General features: G+C 39.7%; 3 protein-coding genes across 3 annotated transcripts in view; 1 reads left to right on the forward strand and 2 right to left on the reverse strand.

Moving 5' to 3' along the window:
• Nucleotides 1-528: 528 nt before the first annotated feature.
• Nucleotides 529-2,623, reverse strand: upp2 (uridine phosphorylase 2). Its single transcript, XM_075478723.1, has 7 exons — nt 2,333-2,623; nt 2,040-2,154; nt 1,790-1,948; nt 1,554-1,668; nt 1,254-1,463; nt 968-1,114; nt 529-737 (listed from the first exon to the last, which is right to left on the reverse strand). The coding sequence occupies exons 1-7, from the start codon at nt 2,383-2,385 to the stop codon at nt 595-597; spliced, it is 942 nt and encodes a 313-aa protein (XP_075334838.1). The 5' UTR covers nt 2,386-2,623; the 3' UTR covers nt 529-594.
• Nucleotides 2,624-3,040: 417 nt separating this feature from the next.
• On the reverse strand, nt 3,041-6,711 carry LOC142395979 (uncharacterized protein C7orf57 homolog; the record flags this gene model as incomplete). The annotated part of the gene is made up of 6 exons (XM_075478526.1): nt 3,041-3,301; nt 3,623-3,715; nt 5,697-5,776; nt 6,043-6,163; nt 6,336-6,432; nt 6,534-6,711. Coding segments are annotated over 5 exons (561 nt in total), but the record flags the coding sequence as incomplete, so codon positions are not given.
• A 3,402-nt stretch (nt 6,712-10,113) lies between these two features.
• Nucleotides 10,114-14,359, forward strand: part of LOC142396724 (activin receptor type-1-like) — a 29,405-nt gene continuing 25,159 nt past the window's right edge. The window contains exon 1 of the mRNA XM_075479755.1: nt 10,114-10,501. The gene's annotated coding sequence lies outside the window, so the exon portion shown is untranslated. The remainder of the gene's footprint in view (nt 10,502-14,359) is intronic.

A 14,359-nucleotide genomic window follows, 5' to 3' on the forward strand; every position in this document is an offset into this window, starting at 1 on the left:
AACAAAAACAAATCTTTGAACAGTTATCCTTCAATAACTTTTTATTGACTGCTTACATTTGGAGGTTTGAACTGACATTTTCAGACTTTGATCATGAGATAACTTGCAAAAGATAATAATTAGACAAGTCTTTTCAACTAAGTCACTTATTGTGGATCTTCACTACAAGCAAACAATTTCCAGTTGCATTTTTTTTTTCCAGTCATTCAAATATTAAGTGGATTTGTTGAGCCTATAAACATCCCCTCAGGATTATGAATAGTTCACTGTATAGCTTTCATTTGTAGTTATAGCTACTGCCTGTAAAAGGCAGTGTTGGCATTGACATGGAAATCCGTTTACAGAACACATTATATTGAAGATTTTTATTACACAACATAAATACAGAAGCTTTAATATTAAAAGATATAATACATACTTACATATATATATAAGCAACAGGCTCATATTTTAGCTTCATCACTGAAATCAGTCTTAAATCTTGACTCTTAAATAAGTGTCTAATTCAAAAACCAACACGTTTAACCACATTATATGTATATACATATCCACATATTATTCAGAGCTATATACAGTCTTAAAGGTGCAGTGGTTTCAGACAAGAAGTCCCAAACGTTTCTTGATAAAGTGAGACACCAGCATCTGAGGTCTCTGCTGGTACTCCACCAGAACATCATGAGAGGAGGTGATCTGATCTCCATCAAAGCGGTTCAACAAAGTGACGCAGACTACAGCCGCTGAGGAGAAAAGGGAGATATCAGTGAAAATATAGGACAAGTTCCTTTTTTTGGTTGTCATATTGGAGATAATTGGTCAAATCATACGTCACCACAAACATTTTCTACTTTTTATCTTTCTTTTTGCATAATAAAAGTAGGCTAATTGACAGATTATAATTTACAGCGACCTGTAAGCTGTTTTTTTTTTTTTTTTCAGTGTATTTTATTATTTATTTTTTTCATTTTACCCTTGAGGTCACAGACACGACACATGGCAGCAAAGACAGTGGACTCCATTTCAATGTTTCTCACTCCAGCCTCGTAAGCTTTCCTCAGATACTCCAGTTTTTCCTCATGTGAGAAGGAACAGAGAGCTCCATCAAGTCGGCCCTGACCTACAGAGACAAAACGCAGTCGCTCTCAGTACATGATGAATACAAGAGATCTTACAAGTGAATAAAATAATGGGATCATATCCATTTTTTTTTTTTTTTTTTTTTTTAAGATCCCTGCGCGCAATTCAGTGGAGTGTACCTTCGTAGAAGTCATGGGTGCACATGGTGTTTCCAATAACAGTTGGGAGGTTTTCAAGCTCAGAGGAACACTGTAGAAGCTCATTGGCCACTCCTTCATCTAACTCAGTGCCTCTGGTTATAACTTTACCCAGAACCACTTGTTCAAATTGTGGGCGGAAAGAGTAGTCCACTGCTTTATCAGAGATCACTACCGTTCCTGGTGCCAAACCTGGAGATGACACCAAGCACAAGTTTTGTATTTATTTTCAATCAGTGCAAAGCTTTTTATCACCTTTAAAACAAAAAAAACAATTCTTACCGACTCCACCAGATGTTCCCAGGCGAAACAAGATTACATCGCGGCACTGGGCATGATGCAGCAGTTTAATGAGCTCATGCAGCATAATGGAAATGGAGGGGACTCCCATGCCATGCTGCAATATATACACACGTATGGAAATTGTTAGAAATCTGTAAAATGCTTTTTAATTAAGCCAGTCTTAAAGGGGTCTGCAAGGACAGTTTATGTCAATCTGTAAGTTATGCAATACTCACACTTATAGAGAGCACCGGTCCCACTTTGTACATGCAGTAACGATCAGTTCCCTCACAGATATCTCTGATTTCTTCTGGGTTTCCTGGAACTTTAAGCTCCTGCTGGATGAACTGGGCAAAAGCCTTCATACGATTTGCACTTCCACCAACACACACAAACTAAGGAAAAACGAATGAAGACAGAGTTAGCAGTCAACTTCTTTTTTCACCTCTAAGAATAATATCTTTAGTCTGAATTAGTAACACAAACCTTAATATCTCCAAACATTTCGGGCAGGTTGTGCGTCTTGGTGCCCAAGCTGAAGTGGTAGAGAATGTCCTCCTCCATGGTGTCCAAATTGGGATTTTTCACTTGGACCAGTTGCCTAAGCGCATTTAATTTTCACATTAGAATAGCATAAGTGAAGCCAGAGTATGGACTAGAACTAAGTGGACTTATAATAATTGAATATGGCAGATGATGAGGAGACAAAGGCCTTTACAGAGGAGCAACAAGAAAAAAAGTTTCAATTCAAAACTTATTTGAAGTTACCAAATACTTACTTGATGTAGTCATTGTGCTCATTTCCCATACAGTTCAGAAGAATTGGTGCCATGGCTGCAGATGCTTTGAAATAAAGTTAAGAATGTCCTCAAATGTTGCTGTAAAACCTCCAGGCACTTGCTTCAGCTGCTTTTCAATTGAAAGTCAGTTCCATCTGCAGAGCTGATATAGTGGTGACCCCTGACCTTGGCACTGATTGGTTCTGGAAAGAGGTGTAACAGCAGTCCTCGCCCTCACAAATACATCTACCAGTCCCAAACAGAGCGAGATCAGTCACTCATTTAAAAAAAAAAAAAAAAAAAAAACTTAACCGGTAAAATAAGGAATTCATACTAGCAACAGTGAGAAAACAATATGTGACAAACACTGTTATGTTTAAATCTTACATAACAACGAGCAGGAGTGCAAAATGTCTAAACTCCAGCTAATACTTGACGTGTTGTGACATAACTCACCCAGAGAACATGGAGATAACCTCTGACCCTGGCATGCATGCATTGCGTTGACATATCAAAACAGTGACATACAGAGTAAAACTGATGCACAAACAACCCTTGTGGTGTTCATTTAGAGGACAAATATCAATCTGAAAGAGCAGGTACCATTTGGTGGTTTAAAAGTACAGTACTGGTAAAAAGAAAAAAGAAAAAAAAGCAATGTTTTGAATCATTTAGATTTTATTGGAATCAGCCATTTTGAAAAAAAATAAAAATTGAGAGAAACAGCAGGAACTGTGTCGTCTTTACTTACAGATGCAGTTAATGAATTGCCACCAACAGTCACAATACACAAAAGGCCATATTTCAGTTGAGTGAAGCACTTATACGCTTAATAAACCAGTTGAAACTAAAATGTTGTGGTGTAGCTCTGTATGAAAAAGTATAGAAGTTAATGTCTGAGGAAAACATGGCAACTGTTCCTCTTTGAGCTTGTACATTCTTCTTGTGCGTACCTGGCAGTGTTCCAGTCTGTTGACATGAAAATGGAAAAGAGCAAGAGTTATATAACCAATCATCACCACATAATCTCCTAATGGCTCTACATTATAATGTCAAGAGGCATCGTAAATTCTCGATGGCTGAAACCTTAAAAGTTTTACGCCACACATTTTGTCACTATCATTTCATGGCGGCTATCATATAGAAGTCTCATAAAAATCAATACATTGCTTAACAGCTTGCCTTCTTTTTCTTTTATTGCACTTGAAATGCATTCCTAAAGCATGATAAAAGAGATTTAGATGCTTTACATTGACACAGAGACTGTTGATGAAATGCTGCGGGACTTACTTGACGTATCACTGTACTGGCTTGCCGTCTTCTGCATACCCACCCCTCAACAGCTTAGACATGTCAACAGGTGCTGGTTTCTTGTCAAATGTTCTGCAGAAGCACCAAGATGAGTTCAAATGTATTGGAAACATAATTTTTTTATCCTTGCAATGAAATCAGGTGATAAGTTTCTCTAAAGAAATGTCACATTTTGACATTGCCACAAAGAGGCTGCGAGATCGGCCATAGAGATTGCAGTGGAGTAAACATCAAACATGGACCCTAAACTTCACTAATACAACACCGACTCCTGAGATAAACTCTGGCTACTGATTACAGAAGTATTATTTTAACAAAGTACACACAATAAGCCACAGGCATGGACAGCTGGTCGTTTTCTTTTCACATTTTAACCAAATGCCAATTCTGTAAAAATGATCCATTTAAAACAAGTTAAGGAATCCTAACTCCTTATTATGATAGGAAAACAAAATGAAAAGTAAGGACCAACACTCAGTCACTGATGTTCCAGAAAATATCCAGAATCTCTTTTCTTTTAAATAATTTTCTTACAAGAACGTAACGCATAAGCATAAGCATATAGTATAGTAAAACAATCTCACTGCTTTAGCAGGTTTGCTTGTATTGACATTAAAGTGTTTATCATTCTTCTTTAGTAGGTCCTTTGTGGCCTTTTCGTTCAGTTTCTGTTGCAGTGAAACCGACAGGTTCTTTTAAGGTTTTTGACAAGTCATTGACATTTCCCTAAAAGAACAGTGAGCACACAGTACAGACCAGCTGTGAGCCAAAACAAACAGGTGAACATTCAGAACTGCCACTGCACTTTAGGATGTTTTATCTGACCCGTCTGTGCAGCCCGCTCATGAGCTTTTCTGCTTTGTCATCACAACAGTGTGTGGGACATATGGACTAGAATGTATGCATAACATACACACAGTACACATTTGTATCAGCTGTCTAGCCCGTGGCTTGTAATGCTACTTACCACACAAACAACTCTTAAAATATCAGATGGGCATATGTCCATTGAAACAGGTTTTGCTCACTAGTTTTTCATTATAGTCACTCCAAATTCTTAATTTCCAGCTACATATTTAATATAAGTAAACTAAATAAAACCCTTTGTCCAACAATAAAGCTGAGGTAAAGTGTTTAAAGATGCATTATATCCATGGATCTATCAGCTGACCATCCTGATAAGAGTATATGTGTTTATTCTACCACATGAATATGGAGGCCCATTTACACCAGTGTGAGAATCTCAAAATTCTCTCAGCATTTTTTTTTTTTTTTTTTAAAGATTTTAACTTGGTGTCTAAATCTGTGAAACAAAATTAAAAAGAATTTGAAAATCATATTTTCCACCACAATGATGGGGGTGAGATTTATTGTGTCCTACAATTAGAAAACTGGAAAATATGTGGATTGCAATCAGCGGGAGGATATTTTCAATCTTTTTAAAACCTCAGATTCTGACAATCTCCCTCTATGTGCATCCCTGCTGAACTGCGGTAAAACAGAAGTGACAAGAGGAGGAAACTTTCATAAATATAAGACTAACTTTATAATCTGCTTGAGTTATCTGAGCCGAATCTTTTGGAGCCACATGGTGACTTCAAATAATGTTTATTACATGTCACAATAATTAGAAATGGAAAGTGTATCAGGATATTTAAAGTACAGCCATCAGGAGCTTTACTTATAGCTCCTCAACTTGCTCATAAGCTATTGTTGTAACACGATATTAACGCCAGTGTGTGAAACTATAATAGCAGGCAAACACTTTCAGAATGGACACGATGGCATCCAACTATTGTTTTAAGGCAAACTTAATCAACTGTCCATGCCTTTTATTGTTGGTTAACAGTTAATTTTACAAAGGGAACTGCTGAGGTTACTTCTGGTGATTCCAAGAGTGTACTTTTATCTTTTAGACCAGAGGTTTTCATTTAGGACTCCAATAAATATGCCTTTTCTGTTCATACTGGTCTGTTTCTAGGAGGTGTGAGACGCTGCTCACAGTAAACATGTTACAGAGCAACAGCACCATCTTGTGACCAAAAGCACTTACGTCCTCTTGAATTTACTGGTGGTATAATGTTTACTGGACGTCTGAAAGTCCACCATCTGGCTGTTATGGTCATCAATGCTCTGAAAACAAAACAAAGTCACGGTATATTATGAGTTTTTTTTGTGCTTATTTTTTCTCCTTGCAACTCAGCAGTGTACACTCATTTTGAGTAATTCACTGAAAAACAACTAACTGAGCCAAAAGGTGGGTGTGTGGGGGTAGTGCCTTTAACAACCCTTCAATTTAGACTTAAAACACAGAATCTTGACAGAACAAACAAATCGAGTGGAGCTACTTTCAAGTGGCCAACTTACTTTCTCAACAACTTGTGCATTTCTCTGTTTACCTTCTCTTTTTCATCGCAGTTGTCATCATCCCTCTCCCAGGCAGACATACTGTCAGTCCCAAAGGGAGGCTCTCGTGGTTGAAAAGCTCCAGGGTTTTTCTTCTCCTCGCTGTTAATTAGACTGAAAGAAGAACAGTTTCTGGATACAAATATATCCAACACTTAACGGCGGCTTGAATAAATGATGGAAAGAGAAAGGCCTAACGGATGTGGAAGCATTGTAAGCATCAAAAACAAACAAAACGTGAGTGCTTCTCAGTACATGATAATCTGAAAACAGATGTTTCAAGCACCTTGATTTTCTGGCGTCTCCTGATTCCGTACCGAACCAGTTTGGAGGTTTGTATGGAGTCGGTGTAGAAGTAAATGTCTCCTCGTACCACAATAGTCCTGTCGTTGATGACAAAAACAAACAGAAATAGACTGTTGGCAGCAGATCTACATCCAGCCAAAGGAACATTTGTGGGTATGTGGCAACAGCATGGCTCTACCCTTATGTCCTCCTTGTTTTGCAAGTTTAACATAGTCAGAATCACTGTCCAGGACTGCAGCCCTTCGTCCTCGGGTCCTCTCCTGTGGAGGTTTGCCGATGGTTGGGGACAGCCCAGGGATCTGCGAGATATGGCCATCTAGTGCAAGGTACCCTGTTTTGACACCTGGTGGGTCACGAAAGAAAACGTACAGTCATTTATTCGAGTCAATCTACCTGTTGACTGTGAGATACACTGCCCAAGTAATACAAATAGGTGTGCTTGCCAGATTTTGTTGACTGGAGAAGGTCGTCACTGATGAGAACTAAGGAATTTCTAGAGGAAACGGAAACAAACCGTCGACGTTTAGCGTTGTCGAGACAGCATCAACAAGGTGACATTGAGGTTAAAGCAACAAGGCGTATGCTGAATAACGATAACTGACTCCTAATGTGTCTTAGCTTATAGTTAAACACGCGTCACAACCAACAGAGAAGATTAAAAAAAAAAAAAGTTAACTTAATTACTTACTCTGAATTCATCTTGAAAGCGGAGAACAAACTGCTGCGGTGGCTCTGTTTGGGAGTTGTGACCTTGTCTCCATGGAAACGGAGTTCTCTGGAGTAGAGCTGCTGTTCGGAGGCGCGAGCTTCCGATGTCGGCGTCAAGTACGCTGCGGGGTCTTTCGTCTCGAGTCCACGCCAGTATTCAGCTGGTTAGTTAAAGTTGAGAATAAAGCCGAACTTTTGATAGCAGGTCACGTTTATGACAGGCAGACGCACGTTTGTCTTGCCAATATCAAAGAAATGCAAGTGTGAGTCGGAAAAGTTGGACCTCAATTTGTATATGGGATAATGTAAACAGATTACACGCTATAGTTAACTAGAATGAACCCATAATGTTGTTTAGAATACTTTGTTAATGTATTTGTTACCTCCCTCTGCATCCTCACTATGTTTGTAGAGGCGGTTGAAGAGTATTTGCAGGGTACCTAATTGGTTTCATTGGCTGCACCTGTGAAGGTGTGGACATAAGGCATGTCTGGTGTGCAGCATAAAAAAAAATAAATAATCACACAACCAAGAGATCGTCACTCTTATTATTTCTACTGCTTGTTTTTTTTTTTTTTTTGGTACAATAACCAATAAGTTAATTTTCTTTTAAAAACCCTTACCTCCATAAGCAAATGAGTTTGGTCTCTATTTTATGTTGCTGCCCAATGAGCCGGTTCATAACATAAATTAGGTGCCTGCAAGGGATCCTTTTAGCTTGTGGTGGGGACTAACCTTGAATATATCTATATAGGGTTGCTGTCAGTAAACTATACCCTTTGGCTTTTTTTTTTATTTAAATGTATGTTGAGTGTTTTTTGACATGCTCTTTTGAATGTATGAGTCTTTATTGGATGATATAAGCTAGAAGTTAGAGGCTGTTTGTTACCGATGGTCTTGTGTGCAATGCATGTAGGTTATGTACTTCAGGTGCCACAAGCGTGTGGACATGCTCATTGTGTGCATGTACACCAGAACTGATTCATTCCTATATGAAGATGAGGTGGCTTTCCATTTGTGATTGGTCATTTGTGCGTTTGCTTCTTTCAAACTTGTACATAGTTGCTTGTTGTAGTGTAGTCCTGTCGCGTGCGTATGTGAGAGACCATTTGTTACCTAACATGTTAGTGCGACAAAGTCAAAATAATCAATTGACCCCACCTGTAGATGGTTATGAGTATGATTTGGCCATACTCATAATGATAAATGTTCCAGAGTAGCACTCATAACAGACAAAGAGTAGACTACACCCTCAATGTGCTTGTTTGTGTTGATTTGATCTTGATTTGATTTGATACAAATGATAGTTTGTGGAAAATCAAAAACTTTCTGTTGCTTTATTTTTTTCCAGGATAAGCTTTATGAAGGGATTATATGTAGTCACGATAGATTACATTTCTGTTTACAAAAATGTGGGTGTAATCTTTATACAACTGCACGACTTTTTGACGTGACACATATAATGTTTAGGTATTTTAAAAGCCTACATTTACTGAGGCACAGTCCAAAAATGGCTCATATTTTTTTTCAAACAGGGTTTCTTTATTTTTTCTCTGCACAATGAGAGCTGATCAAGCTTTTATTAAAGTCTCTTTAAGTATTCGTCAGGAACACATCTGTGTATTTACGTTCACGGGGAGACAACATTTTCAAGCTCGCCGTTTCGACACACGACTGTCGTTTCTGTGGCCTCAGGTATTTACAAATTGCAAGGAACTCGCTCCCACTGAAAGCCGAGAACATGCGCAGAGCCAGAGAAATAGCTAAGGTCTTTAAAAAAAAAACATGCGTGTGAAGTTGGCCAGCGACACTGCGTCAAGGACAGGAAATACTCGCTTCAGTTTCAGCGTAAAATGCAAAGCATCGTAAGTATTTGGGGCGAGATGAGGAATCCGAGATGAGTTTTTCAAAGGAATGTTGTTGTAGTTGTATGCTGTTGCGTGACTATTAACGTGTGAATTGTGAATAACATACACGGAGGCGAGGCTGTAACTTGTGCTCTTTTAGTCGCTGCTCAACTTCATAACTGCATACAGGAGTAATCAATCCCCGAACACCTGGAGTCTCACAGTCACAAACAGTCGAGCACCGAGTGCTCGATCAGACACAAATGTTATGTTTTTAGAGTTTTTTCATCATATTTGGAAACCGAATTACAACTTCTAGTAAAGTGTACAATGACGCCATGGATTTCAGCTTTCATTAAAAAGTAGAAAGCATCTATATTTGCATATATCTTAGTTAATGTAGGTTGAATTAAATTTCCAATCACTTTGCCTCACACCAGGGTGACAGGAATGTATATCCATCAGCTTTATTCAGACCATAGTATGTAAACATCGTGTATTGTACTTATACACTTTAACACACAATGCAGGACTGCTCATATGTGTATGTGTATGAAAAGAAAGATTTTCTGACTTCTGATAGTTAAATTTCATGAAAACATATGTTTTCATGAAAGCATCGTTTTCATCATCCTTTCACACCATACTTAATAATTTCTGAAGCGCCTTATACGCAAATGACCGGTTTACATCTTTTCCCATAACTTTTGGACTTTGTTGTGTGTATACTTGTTGTGCGATAACAACAAAGCAGAATCTAATCTAATCTAAAAGCAGACGCAAAAGCAATTCCAAATTTTGCTTGCGTGGGAAGAGTATTAGTGGTGCAATCGTGAATATGACGATACAAATGCATATTTTTGAATCAAATACAAATCAAATGTGTTTCTTTAGTGGAAGGAATTGTGTATAACAAATAATGCAACACAACAGCATTGGCAGGCAAGTGCACACCATTTCTAATAATTAAAAAAAAAAAGAGCGTTTGTGTAAAGTGTATTTGGAACCATTCACTTCCTTTACTTTTACAGCCATGGCTTGTAAACTCAAAAGTCTACATTTTGACCTTAAGGTTTCCTTATTAATACAAAGCACTTCGCCTGAACGCCTTATAAACCAGGAAGGGGAAATGTCGTTTTGTTTTGAAAAGTATCACCGGAAGCTTGTCTGTGTTTGACGTCACTTGACGCCGCCTGAGTACAGTAGTAAGTCGCTGCAAGGTAACTTCCTCCACCAATCCTGGCTTTTCTTTTTTACCTCCCAAACGCCGCCGCCGGACTCCCAGTTGTGAAGCCCAGACGTCGCTAACATGTGAAGGAGGAAAAGGTTACAGAATGCCTCTTCCTATTGCATCTCTCCTCAGTGTGAGCATCGAGTGAGTTCGTCACTTTTTTTTTTTTGTTTTTTTTTTTCCCTCCCAACCCCAAGCGACCGACGGATGATCATGTTGGCGTCATGAAGGCTCTGATTCTCAGACTTTGGAAAACATATCGGGCACAGTCGGTGAATTCTCGGGAGATGGCTGAATAGTCCGACCTGCGCCTGTTTCCGAGCCCCTCACATTAGACACTTTGACAAAATAACCTGCGAGGTAAGTTGAACCTTAACGCACTTTAACGCAGTTTGTACTGTACTAGTTCTGTATTGTGGACTGCGACGTGGAAAAGTTTGCTTGTCTGCTGCTCCAGGCTGCGTGATGAGCCCCCTTCCACCAACGCTGGCTTCCTCTGAGTTTAGCTTCGTAAAAAAATCTCGGTCAGCTTTGTGTTTTTTTTTTTTTTCCCAGCTAAACACGCTCGCTTTAGCCTTCGTTTTCGTCTTGAATCGGTGTGAACGCATAGCTGCGTTTCGTTTACTCGTACTCCAGCCCTTTATTTAAAGTGACCGTCACAGGCAGATGTTATGCGCTGATAAGTAATGATGAACAGCAGGCCAAAAAGAATAAGACTTCGTGCCTGGTTGCAACTGCGGCTGATCAGGGTCGCCGTCCTCTCTTTGGCAAATGCAATCAGGCTCACAACATTGCAACTGGCTGTGACTTTGTTGGGAGTTTTTGTCATGTAAACTGTCTCTGGGAGGGTCGTTCAGGTTTGATCGTGTGTCTCATCATTGCACGCTGAGCAGCAGCATTAACATAACAATTCAGTCCTGCATGAGGGAGGAGGAGGAGGGGGTTCTAATACAGGTACAGCCAACTGTGGTTTAATTTTGAACCGGTTAGGGGTGGAGGAGCTACTATAACATCACAAATGCAGTCGTTGAATCAAAGGACAGAGTAATTGTTGACATGCCTTTCCCAGCTGTGGAATAATCAGATCAAACAGGAAGTGTTTTTTGATCAGGTTAGAGGAGCAATCACATGCAGAGCCTGTAGACTAGCTGATGAGATGGTGTAAAACTTCATTACGGAGGTGTTGAAGCTAGTTGAAAGCATCCAGAGATAATTGTGCTGATTGCATTGCACACGTGTGAAGGGGAATGTCTCACGCCTAAGTGTTCTCCCTCAGAATCAACTTCCCCCCCCCCCACAACCTCAAAATTACATCTCAGCTAACTAATCACTTTGTTCGCCGCTAATGGCTCACACGTCTGTCAGTTTTTTGCTGTGTGGTTGAAAGTAACGCCTTATTAATTTGGTGATGCAGTGTGGTGGCCCGCATTCAAATGCGTGTATGTAACTTTCTTGACACTGAAACCTATGCTGTTATAGTGTCTGATGGGGGAGAGTATTTTATAAGCATGGATTAGTGCCGCTCATAATCTACCAGAGCACTAATGAACACCATCAAGAAATTCTTGCCCTTTGGTTTAAAGAGAGCTGTCAGATTTTTCAACTTTAATATTAGAAAAGGAGGTGTCAGAGATGCACTGCTCCGTGAGGTGAAAAAGGAAAAGAAAAGGCCGTGGCAGAGGTGGAGGGATCGCTGCTCAGGTAAGTGGCACTTGGTGGCTGTGTGTTTGTGTAATCTGGAGAATGCAACCCCCATTGCTGACTGCTGGCTGAGCTCTGGCCTTTCTGTGAGTGCCTGCCATTCTCAGGGACTTGCATTGAGGAGTCTGGCAGATAGTGGTCAGATAAAGAGACGTCAGACAGTCTGGGCTGGTATGTGGTTCACCCCCAGGAGCTCTTCAGGGACGCTGGTTTTTTCCTGTTGTGCTGGGGAAACGGGCACCGGCCTGATTGAGGTTGCTGCGGCCGTGACCGGGCTCTCTCCCCCTCTTGTTCCCCACCGTGTTGTGCTTTTGTTTTGCCTCAGGGTAATGTCTCAGACAGCTTGCCTGCAGTAACTTCAGCCAGTTGGAAGTTGTGCTTCTCTTAAACTAACAATGCATTCACAACAATAGAACCGGGGCCTGCACTGCGAAGCAGGATTACAGGCTTAGCAAGGTAACTTCAAGTTCAGCTTTGGATTTTCAACATCATGACGCTGGTTCATTTCTTAACGGTAGGGTTGTATCACCATGGCAACTTACGCTGGAAATGAGATAAGAGATTGACACGTGTAAAAGCAGTGCCTCCCAGCCAATTACTTGTATTAGAAAATAGAAAAATAAAGTGGATTTCGGTGCTTTGGCAGCAAAGGAATCTCTCTCCGAACTAAGACCGAATACACTCGAATACTATTTATCTTTATAGGAGATGTGTCTGCCAAAGGGAATACTTATGTATGCATAACCAGACTGATTATGCAAAAGCATGCTCCCTGACTTTTAAAGATTTGGCGCTAACAGGAATCGCTTTTATTGATTAAAGTTATTGTATTCAATTGCATTAAACGGCGTCTGCATATTCATACTCAGATCCACAAACGTCTTACAAAGGGTTTTGAAAAGTAATCAAAATCACTCGACCACTAAAGGCCTTTGGTGTTAAGCATTTTAGAGCCTGGATGGCAGGAAATTAAGTTTGACACTTACAATCAGCCTACTGACTGTTTTTGTGTCGTTTGATTTTTGGCCCGATTATTGCAAAGAGCATTCAGATCAGCCGCTGATAAATCCGACCAAATAAGACCGAGACCTTATCACGTACTTTAAGAATACGCATGCGATACATTTGTTTGGAATTGGAGATGGTGATTAGTCACCTGATGGCAACTCCACCCTTTTTGCAAGAGCGCAAACATATTGCAAGTCTACCACAGTGTCGTAGTACCACTTAGCAAGATCTCTTTGGTCAGGGCTCGTAAAGCCTGATCGTGTAATGATATCCAGGCTGTCTTACAATGTGTCTCTTTTAAGTTTGCTGACTAATTTACATGGTTGCATATCTGCTGAGGTAGCATTATTGTTGTAAGATTCATGACACTACGACCAGGTTTGTTGTTTAGCACGTTCAACAAACCAAAGGTAGTGTCGGGCTATTAATGTATTTGAGAAGCACAAGTTGGTTAAGGTTCTTCACTGTTGGTCACAAAGCTTGTGGTTTTACTTCATTAATGTGCACAAAATTAGCGTTTTCTGAAAGAGTGCACGGCATGGATCTGCATAGGGGTCTGATCTTAACATCACAGTGACACAAAGTCTTTTTCCCCTTCAGTGCTCACGATCAACAGTATTCAAGGATTCAAACTTCTCAGATCAATAACTCATAAATGAAGCATTGTTAACACTCAAAACAATGCCTTTCTCCAGCTGAAGTACGGCAGACATTGAGCTACAATCTAATTTTCATCCAAACAAGCTGTCCGTCGAGCTGGAAAATAACTTTGTGCAGCCGGCTGTAAGACAAGTGCATAGGGAACCGTCTACAAAGTGGAACCCCGAGATGGGAAACAGCCTCTGCTATTATTAATGTCAGATAAAGTGGGATGTTCTATTTTTATAAAGCTCTGTCCAAAAACCTTGAGCACTTCACTCTTAGACGAGTTTAAGGGAGACTAAGTATTTTTTTGCTCTTCTTTTGGACATTTGGTTGATTTTTAGGGAAAAATGTGAATACCAAATTCTTCTAATTTATGAAAGGAAAGTAAACCATCAGCCAAAATCCCACATTTTGTTGGAAGATTGGAATCGATCGAAGAGTCCGCAGTGGGAATGTTTTCTTATTGTCAACATGTTGCTTTGAAATAATGAGTTAGCTAATTGATTGGCCAACAGAGGAATCCAGTGACTTACAACTGCACCAAGTTGTTTTTTTGTTAGATTATGAAGTAACGTGTCCGCTGTTTGGTCTAAAACTATCCTCTAACTGCACTTTACACTTTGCCAAAATACAAAAAATAAAAGCAGCTGAAATTTCTGTTGGTTTATTAGGTGACGAATAAGTTTTTCTCTTTTTAAGCAACAAACATTGAAGCCTCCACATTGTTGGGGATTCCCTACTATATTTCAGTTTTCCATACTCTGTATTTTATTTTAGTATTTAAATCCAAAGACAAAGTGCTTTCTGTAATCTAGTGGCCACTGAGCCATTGGTGTCTGAATGAGCATCCTGGTGCTTTTCTGT

The sequence above is a fragment of the Odontesthes bonariensis genome, chromosome 12, assembly GCF_027942865.1.
Source record: "Odontesthes bonariensis isolate fOdoBon6 chromosome 12, fOdoBon6.hap1, whole genome shotgun sequence".
In the NCBI taxonomy this organism is placed as follows: Eukaryota; Metazoa; Chordata; class Actinopteri; order Atheriniformes; family Atherinopsidae; genus Odontesthes; species Odontesthes bonariensis.